General features: G+C 39.4%; 1 protein-coding gene across 1 annotated transcript in view; it reads left to right on the top strand.

Moving 5' to 3' along the window:
* Positions 1–10,359, top strand: part of yes1 (YES proto-oncogene 1, Src family tyrosine kinase) — a 79,726-nt gene that overhangs the window by 66,851 nt on the left and 2,516 nt on the right. The window contains exons 7-11 of the mRNA XM_043688227.1: positions 274–429; positions 2,551–2,730; positions 4,686–4,762; positions 7,384–7,537; positions 7,634–7,765. Coding sequence (XP_043544162.1) covers positions 274–429; positions 2,551–2,730; positions 4,686–4,762; positions 7,384–7,537; positions 7,634–7,765 — 699 coding nt within the window. The remainder of the gene's footprint in view (positions 1–273; positions 430–2,550; positions 2,731–4,685; positions 4,763–7,383; positions 7,538–7,633; positions 7,766–10,359) is intronic.

The following is a 10,359-nucleotide window of genomic DNA, read 5'->3' on the forward strand; positions in this document are numbered from 1 at the left end:
TGTCCATAAATGCAACCAACTGGGAAAGATAACCAAAGTATTGAGACTAAAATCTTTTTAAAAATCCAAATTTCATGGAATTTAAAATTACTTCAATCTGTTTATTACAGCCAAATAGGGTTACATCCTGATGGATAACATTATAAATTTTTGATGGACCTGATATCTTATAAAGTGCTTCGTTGTTTGTTCCCTACATTTCAATTTTTTTCAGTCTTTCACCTTTCAAAATCTAAACTTATGACCGAAATTGTGTTTTACTAATTTCTTTAGATCATGCGGATGGTTTGTGCCATAGATTAACTACTGTGTGCCCTACTGTAAAACCACAAACCCAGGGACTGGCTAAAGATGCATGGGAAATACCTCGGGACTCCTTGCGTCTGGAAGTTAAGCTTGGACAAGGATGTTTTGGAGAAGTCTGGATGGGTCAGTATTTTTGTGAGAAAAAGGAAGTATAGCCGCTTAATATGTAGTGAACTTATGCATTACAGAAATCTGCCTGACTGACATCAGTTGTCCTTGGTTTTACAAACAAAAGTGTCCTGATTCCAAAATGGTCAGTGTATGTTGTTTTTTGTTTTTAAAAAAACTTCGTAATCAGAAAGGTCATTCTCAGCTGCACTGATGCTAAGAGACCCCTCCCATGACATTGAACAGTTTTTCAATGCAAAATTCCCTGATTAATTTCAAACTGCTTTGTAGATTGTACTATTTATTTTTCAGTTCTGCTCATCAGTATTAACATAAAAACTTCGAAAAATAAGGGCAGGAGTAGGCACTTCAAGTCTGCTCTACCATCCAACGAGACCATAGCTGATCTACTTTAGCACCATTTTCCTGCACTATCCCTGTACCCTTTGTTTTTAATATGTAAATGTGTATCTATCACAGTCTTAAACATATTCAATGACTAAGCCTCCACAACTCTCTGCAGCAGAGAATCTGGAGGTTCACCATCTGCTAAATGAAGGAATTTCTCCTCAACTCAGTCCTAATTGGCCTCCAGTTATATTGAAACTTCTCCCAATTGACCTAGACCAGCTAGGGAAGCTTCCTAAAACTGCCCGATCAATTCTGTAAGGCCTTTGAAGAATTGTTAGATCATCTTTCATTCTTCTACAGCGTGTAAAAGTCCAGTTTTTTTTTTAAATTTCTTCTTCCGATGATCTGTTACAGGAATTAGTTTGTGGTAAGTATATGTTTCGATAGGTGAGTCTGAAACTGCAAATATTCCAGATATGGTCTATATTAGGGCAATTACAGGACAGAAGAATGCGGCATATATCATGGTACTGTCGTGCTATATTTCAAAGATTTGAATGCAAGCCTGGGATTGAGAGCATCTGGAAGGGAATGAAGCAGATCACTCTTGGAGAACCTGCAGTTTTTTTTGGTTGAGTGGGTCCTCATGAGAGACTGACAAACAAGAAAACTGATAGCTGAGACACTCGGACATGTTTGTCATCTTGGAAAGTACAAATGTGCAGTTTCACTTCCCAAATGTGCTTCAGTGTAGCAGATTCCCAACTAAAGCCATGGGAGAAGAAATTTATTGCAGGGGGGGTGAGCAAGCATCCGCTGAGAAAATATGGGGTAGATAAAAATACCTTTCTCGCATAGTGTTGTGGTTCAGGTGACTGGTGAGGTCAGTGTATGCAAGTAAGTGCAAAATGCCAGTGGCACTCATGGTGTTTGCAATAGAGGAACTGCTCTATTTCTGTGGAGTGTTACTGAACAAAGAGACCTTGGAGTGCATGCCCATAATTCCTTGAAAGTCAAGTTGCAGGTAATAGGATAATGAAGAAGGCATTTGGTGTGCTTGCCTTAATTGATCAGTGTATTGAGTATAGGAACCAAAAGAACTGCAAATGCTGTAAATAAAACTAGAAGTTGCTGGAAAAGCTCAGCAGGTCTGACAGCACCGTGAAGAAAAATCAGTTAATGTTTCAGGTCCTCAAGTTCTGAGGAAGGGTCACTGGACCCGAAGCATTAACTCTGATTTCTCTTCACAGATGCTGCAAGACTTGCTGAGCTTTTGGGTCCAGAGGGGAAGTAAACTGCAAGTGTTGGCACTGGTGATCCTAACTCACTGAAGATTCACAATTAAGCAGCTTTGCAGAAGGCTGTGAACCTTTTCTTTTTAAATTGTAAAACGACATAATTCACTCAGGGTATCCAGAGTTCTAGTTTGCCAGCACCCATAGTTTCCGTAAGTCTCATCTATATTTCATCATGGAAGTTGCTTCTGTCACTTTTTTTGTAGGTGTTTGCCTTGAGGCGTTTCTACTTCTCCGAGTTTTACTATATAATCTATGTACAGAGACACCCAAAACTGATAATTATAAGCAAACCAAACACGTTGCAGAAAATTTGCTAAACTGAGTTGTACCATTTCTCGGTACTACATTTCCGAATCTCAGTTTTTGAGTTGAAAACTTAGAAATGTGAGAATTGCTCTCCAAGTGCAACATTACATACCAGTTCTAAGTTACTACATCTGAATTATGGAAATGTTTCCAATATGTTATTCTCTTTTTCACTTCTCAGGAACTTGGAATGGAACCACAAAAGTTGCGATTAAAACACTAAAACCTGGTACCATGTCTCCAGAAGCCTTTTTGCAAGAGGCTCAAATTATGAAGAAATTGCGTCATGATAAACTTGTGCCATTGTATGCTGTTGTTTCTGAAGAACCAATTTACATTGTGACAGAATACATGGCGAAAGGTTAGATTATTTATAAATGACTGTCTTGTAAACCTGATGCAATATTAATAAATGCACAGTTGTACATGATGGGGGTTTAAGTAAATTCCAATTGACCAAGGATCCTTGTGTAATACACTTTGTTTTGTTGTTTTTGTATGTTCTTAATATATTTGAAAACATTTAGAATGTTCTCATTTGTTATTGCGGAAAAAATAGTTAACAGAATCTGAAGAGGCCAGCAATAAAATATTTGATATTTATGCAGTTGGCTTCCAAGTTAGGAATTTAAGTCTTCTACCAAAAAAAATCGAGAGTAAGGAGCTATACGTTTTTACAAGACTTCGTGTCAGGTGGTTTTGGTTGAAGGAAGAGTGGTTGTAAGAACATTCCTATTGGAAAGATGTTGTCAAACTTGAAAGGGTTCAGAAAAGATTTACAAGGATGTTGCCAGGGTTGGAGGATTTGAGCTATAGGGAGAGGCTGAACAGGCTGGGGCTGTTTTCTCTGGAGCGTCAGAGGCTGAGGGGTGACCTTATCGAAGTTTACAAAATTGAGGGGCATGGATAGGATAAATAGGCAAAATCTTTTCCCTGGGGTTGGGGAATCCAGAACTAGAGGGCATAGGTTTAGGGTGAGGGGAAAGGTATAAAAGAGACCTAAGGGGCAACTTTTTCACACAGGGTGGTACGTATATGGAATGAGCTGACAGAGGAAGTGGTGGAGGCTGGTACAATTGCAACATTGAAGAGGCATTTGGATGGGTATATGAATAGGAAGGGTTTGGAGGGATGGGCTGGGTGCTGGCAAGTGGGACTAGATTGGGTTGGGATATCTGGTCGGCATGGACGGGTTGGACCGAAGGATCTGTTTCCATGCTGTACATCTCCATGACTCGACTCTATAAATGGTCAAAAGGCATCACCTCTGTCAGTAGAATAATTCATCAATACTGTAATGTAAACACCAGATAAATTTTAAAATAAGAAAAATTGCAAAAACAATCCTTTGCATGCCTATTGTACAGGATAAAGATGTGCAAAAATGGAATTAGAATTAATGTTTTAATTTCCATTAATTTGGTAAATTGCTTAAAATTTACAATTTATGATTTGTGCATTGCTGTGTCTCATTGTGAACAGGATTAGTAACATCAAAGTCATTTTGAAGCTTCATTAAGTCATCTATGAATGACTTTGATAAGCCACTCATTCTGAATGTATTAGAAATTAAATGTAGGTTTTGGTAATTAATTAAAACATTGCTCTGAAGTGCAGTGTGCGACTTTGCAGAAAGTGCCCAGTCATAAGCAGAGCTAATAGAATCCCTACAGTGTGGAAGCAGGCCATTCAGCCCATCAAGTCCATGCTGACCCTTCAAAGAGAATCCCATGCAGACGCCCAACCCTGCATCTCCCATGGCTAATCCACTAAATATACAGTCAAATTTGCATTGCTTGGCACCTCACAAACAAGACTACTTCAACATCTCGGACCACTTGCAAGAGGTTGTTTCTAATTTGTTGACAGATTGTAAAATGCAATACTTCTTGTGAAACTCATGTGTAGACACTTATACTCACATTCATATATTCATTATACTGCTCTTGCCATTTTACAACTTTTACGCCCTCAAGTCCTTATAAGAACCTTAACACTTAAAATTAGGGGACAGTTCAAAATTAAATCCTTACTGCAGCTTGGCATTATTATCACCAAGTGACTGTGCTAGTATATTTACCAAGAATGCTTACAGATGTAGGACTCCTCCAATGTTGTCGATAACGCTGATTGCTAATCGCAGTTTTAATACTGCTTTTGTTTCATCCAATTATATCTGACCCTCCTAAAAGTATATCAAGTGGCCATTACAAAACAGTTCCAACAGACTAAATGTGCAGTTCTGTCAAAATTATGAATGAAATAATGAATGAAATTGGTGCAACTAAACTGAGAATTAACTCTTTTGTGTTACAGGGAGCTTATTGGATTTTGTAAAGGAAGGTGATGGCAAAGTTTTGAAACTTCCTCAGCTTGTTGATATGGCTGCACAGGTGAGTACACTGTTTATTATTGAAGTGCTACTTTTATTGAAAAAAATTTAATTCTTTTAAACTGTAAAAGCATGCACACAATTGAGACAAAGTTTTGAGCTATTGAAATTTGTTATTGTTCTTTGTAAAATGTATAGCTCGAGGGAGAGTTTTGATTTTGTCAAAGTCTTTTGCCTCTTTAGCCTAATTGACTTATGAACTTCCAGATTGGTAAAGTTTTTACTGAGTAGGCCACTTTTTGAAGTAAAATAGCTGAACAAATTCATATGCTCTAAGAAGTGGTGAAAATAATTTGTCTGTAAACAGGCGTTCATGGTTAGGATAAATTGTATATAAAAGGGAAAGTCACCGTTGTCTTACTGAACCATAGGTCTGACCCCTCATTAGAGAGAGTGAGACAACTGATAGTGGTTTAACTTGAACCCTTGGGCAAGGGGAGAAGTTAAAAAAGAAAATCCTTTGAGGTAACCTCTGCCTGAGCAGGAAATGAACTCTTGCTTTTGGTGTCATCTGCATTGCAAACCAATCATCCAGCAAACTGAGCTGACTCCCTTAAAATCTGTACATACCTGTTTGCAAAATAAGGTGGTTATTTTAATGATTCATATAATTGCAGTGATGTTAGTTAGGGTTTCTGGCATGCAAGTCCTACCACTTGGCCATCTTCCTCCCTAATTCCATCTATCTGTTCAGATTTAGGAAAAATAGACAAGCCTATCACACAATAAAGCCCTTATTTGAACATCAACAGAAACTATGACCCCCAACATGGATATCTGTACCTTTGACTTAACGTATCACACTATCCAAACGTTCTGGATGTTAAGTTTACTTGCTGAGCTGGAAGGTTTGTTTTCAAACAGTTCACTAGGTAACATGTCTCAATGAGTCTCTGATATTATGTCCTGATTTCTATATATGTGTTTAGATTTCCTTGGGTTGGTGGTGTCATTTCCTATGTTTGTGATGTAGTTTTCTGTTCTTTTTCTCTGTGGTGGGGGTGGGAGGTTCAAGTCGATGTGTTTGTCGATCGATTTTTGGTTGGAATGCCATGCTTCAAGGATTTCTCATACGTGTCTCTGTTTGGCTTGTCAGAGAATGAATGTGTTGTGCCAGTCAAAGTGCTGAGTGTGTGGTGTTGGAAAAGCATAGCAGGTTAGGCATCGTCCATAATTTAACTCACCACCACCTCGGCTCACAGCCTCATTCCCGACGAAGGGCTCTTGCCCAAAACATTGATTCTTCTGCTCCTCAGATGCTGCCTGACCTGGTGTGGTTTTCCAGCACCACACTATCGACTCCAATCTCTAGCACCTGCAGTCCTCATTTTAGCCCAGTCAAAGTGGTGTCCTTCCTCATCTGTATGTAAGGATACCAGTGATAGTGGCTCTGTCTTTTTGTGGCTAACTGATCATGTATCCTGGTGGCTAGTTTTCTGTCTGTCTGTCCAGTGTTGTGTTTGTTACAGTTCTAACGAAGCTGCATTAGAACATAATTTCAATGAGCCACAGAGGAGCTATGCAGAGCAGAGGAGAATTACCTATACAGTGTATTCAAAAAGAACAGGTACCTAATGAAGGTAGTCCACTGATTTCTTAACACCAAACCTGAACAAGCAGACTAAATGCATCTAGAACTCTAGGCACTCTCCCCTACATTACAGACGTCTTGGGAATGACTGCCAGACTACTCAGACCTCTTGACATCATGGTAGCCCACAAATCCACAACATACCAAAACAGCAGCTAATGAACTTAAAAGACCCGATACAGTTAACAAGCAAAATAGTGTCATTTACAAAATACCTTGCAAGAACTGTAGCAAACACTACATTGGACAAAAAGTCAGAAAACTAGCCACAGGATACATGAACATCAACTAGCCACAAAAAGATATGACCTACTATCACTGGTATCCTTACACACAGATGAAGAAGAACACCACTTCGACTGGGACAACACATGCATCCAAGGACAAGCCAAACAGACATGCACGAGAATTCCGAGAAGCATGGCATTCCAACCGGAACTCTATCAACAAACACATCGACTTGGAACCCATCTACCACCCTTGTGAGAAAAAGAAAGGGAAATGACATAACCAACACAGAAAATGAAATCACCAACCCAAGAAAACCTGAGCACACAAATAGAAAGTGGGCAGTAACATCAGTGCTGCACAGGAATCTCACTTATGATGTTACCTAGTATGGTGACGAAACATCTGAAAACTAACCTTCAAGCTCAGCGAGCAAACCTACATCAGCCTCAACCTGAGCTACAAATCTTCTCAAAAGTCGCTAACTATCCAAATTTATTTTGTCCTAGGCTGAGTTTTACAAATTAACAAAATCTGTCTTCCATTAAACTATGGTTGTATAGAAATCTTTTATATTCTATGAATCATAAATTTCAAGGTAAATTGTCTCATGTGATTGTTTTTTGTGTCCCATGTAAGTTAATGGTAGTAAGAGTACTGTGTATAAGTAGTATATATTCAACTACACGTGGGAACTTTCTTATCCTAAATCTGCCAATTTAATCCTATCATTTGGTGTAATTGATTTTTAAAAATTTCTGTCGATACCTGCTCAGATATGTTGAACTTTCTCATTCCATAAGATTGCCGATGGCATGGCATACATTGAACGAATGAACTACATCCATAGAGACCTGCGAGCAGCCAACATCCTTGTAGGTGACAATCTTGTATGTAAAATAGCAGATTTCGGCTTGGCGCGATTGATTGAAGACAATGAATATACAGCAAGACAAGGTAATGTTTGGTCACTTAATTTTTGCTGGATGTGTGGATAATTCTGTATAGGTGCACTAGTCCATTTAATGACTACCATGTTCTTCTCATTTTTAGGAGCCAAATTTCCAATCAAATGGACAGCTCCAGAGGCGGCTTTATACGGGCGGTTTACAATCAAATCTGATGTATGGTCTTTTGGAATTCTGCTGATAGAGTTGGTTACTAAGGGCAGAGTGCCATATCCAGGTAACGTAAAAGGGAAAAATTCCACAGATTCCTCATACAAAATGCTGAGAAAATATTTAAATGAGGTGCCTCTTGGTACAGAGGAAGGTGGTTTGCAGTGATGTAATTTGTCTGTTGTGTGTGCCAGAAAAACAGCTATGCAACCAACACAAATATCACAATGTTGAGAGAGTGGGCTCTGCATACATTTTTTTTCTGGGCTCTTCATTTAGTGAGCTGAAGTACTTGTGCACTTCCTGCCTTAGGCTTTCTAAGACTCTGTAATGGATACAGAACTTTTAAAATTAACACGAAACATTCTGCAGAATTTGTCCCAAAATAAGTTGGCAAAGACCTTGATACAATGATAAACAAATGCTACTGTTTGCTCTGGGTCTGGAGAACAGAACTTTGCCATTTTCGTCAGAGACATTTACAACCAGTTTTAAAGATTGTCACTGCTCTCAATTGTTTAATTCAATCATTCGTGGGTAGTATTGCAGTGTAACTAATATGCAGTCCAGAGATAAATACAGCAGGTACATATCAGAGTACCTGACCTTCCAGTTCTGACAAGTATGCAAAGCTGAATTGTCATGGAAACGTGCCTATGGGGGTTGCCCTGGAGTTCTAAACTGGCTTCTCATGCTAATACATGTCCACTTCAACCATTAAGCAAGAATATCAATGCCAATACAGCTGCTTCATTTTCTGCCAACTTATTTTAATCCTCCCTAGTACCATTTCTGTCCTATCACTTTTTTTAATACAACCTCAAATCTTTTGTAAAGGTGGAAATGTACTCTGTGAAATCAACCTTTTGAAAAATATTGGCTGCATTTGTAATTAAGTGGCTTTAAAGACTGCAACTTTTTTTTTGAGATTAGATCCCCTACAGTGAGGAAACAGGCCTTTCGGCCCAACAAGTCTACACCGACCCTCCGAAGAGCAACCCACCCGGACCCATTCCCCTACATTTACCCCTGACTAATGCACCTATCACTAAAGACTGCACCTCTTTTTTTCTTGAGTTAATAGTTTAGGGTTATATACTTGAAATGTGCTGTGCTTCAGTGTACAAATGCTAACCGCAGTGTCAATTCTCTGCCCAACTGCCATCACAGGTGAGAGTGAATTAATATTTTAAATTACTAATTTCCAAAATGAAATTTCCAGCATTTCAATAAGAGTGGCCATGTCCTCCAGCCAGCACCCATGGTAATTACTCAAGCAGCAGAAACAGACTGGACCAACTGCACAAAGTTTGTGGCTCAGAATGTCAGAGGCTAGGAATTCACAGCAAGTAACGCAACTCCCTAAAGCCTGGCAACAATCTGAAGGCTCAAGTCAGGCGTGGTCTGGAACAAAGTAAACCTGCTCAATTGATATACCATCTGCAACTTTTAAATATTCAGTCCATCAGCCAACAGTGCACACTGGCACTAGTATGTGCCAACTACAAGATCACAGCCATTCACCAAGTCCCTTTTAACAGCACCTTTCAAACATATGACTTTCAACATGTAGAAGAACAATGTCAGCTGATGCCTAGGAGTACTCCCACCTGCAAGTGCCATTCCAAGCCACATCTCTTCACTGTCATTGGCTCAAATTCTGGAACTCTTAACAGCACTGAATGTACCCAGTGTATGGACTGGAGAATAGAGTCATAGAGATGTACAGCATAGAAACAGACTCTTCGGTCATAGTTTGTAGTGAGAGATAAATAAAGGCTACAAGCTCTATGTGAGGATTCAGTAATGTGAGAGTAGCCTTTAGAAGGAAATTAGTGCAGTTTACCAACTTCAGCGTTTTGTGTTAATCCCAAAATGTGGAGTGCACAGAAAATGTGAATAAACTATTCAGTTGGATTATTGAAAAGATGGAAGTTCACAGCTGCCTTGCATAAAAATTGTTCATAATTTGCAAGTAGTTTGGGGGATTTAAGTCAGTCAGATGTACAAAATGGCATGCTGTAATAGTTTAATTGTCAATAAAATGAGTCTCCGGAATAAGTAAAAGTAGAAATAACTGTGGATACTGTGTATCAGAAACAAAAACCGAAATTGCTGGCGAAGTTCAGCAGGTCTGGCAGCATCTGTGGAAAGAAATCAGTTAACATTTCAGATCCAGTGACCCTTCCTCTGTTTTTGTCTGAAGTAAGATAGAACATAGAAAAATACAACGCAGTACAGGCCCTTTGGCCCTCGATGTTGCGCCGATCCAAGCCCACCTAACCTACACTAGCCTACTATCCTCCATATGCCTATCCAATGCCTGTTTAAATGCCCATAAAGAGGGAGAATCCACCACTGTTACTGGCAGGGCATTCCATGAACTCACGACTCGCTGAGTAAAGAATCTACCCCTAACATCTGTCCTATACCGACCACCCCTTAATTTAAAGCTATGCCCCCTCGTAATAGCTGACTCCATACATAGAAAAAGGTTCTCATGGTCAACCCTATCTAAACCCCTAATCATCAAGTCACCCCTAAACCTTCTTTACTCCAATGAAAACAGTCCCAAGTGCCTCAGCCTTTCCTCATACGAACTTCCTACCATACCAGGCAACATCCTGGTAAACCTCATCTGCACCCGTTCCAGTGCCTCCA

Source organism: Chiloscyllium plagiosum, chromosome 4 (assembly GCF_004010195.1).
Source record: "Chiloscyllium plagiosum isolate BGI_BamShark_2017 chromosome 4, ASM401019v2, whole genome shotgun sequence".
NCBI classification, from domain to species: Eukaryota; Metazoa; Chordata; class Chondrichthyes; order Orectolobiformes; family Hemiscylliidae; genus Chiloscyllium; species Chiloscyllium plagiosum.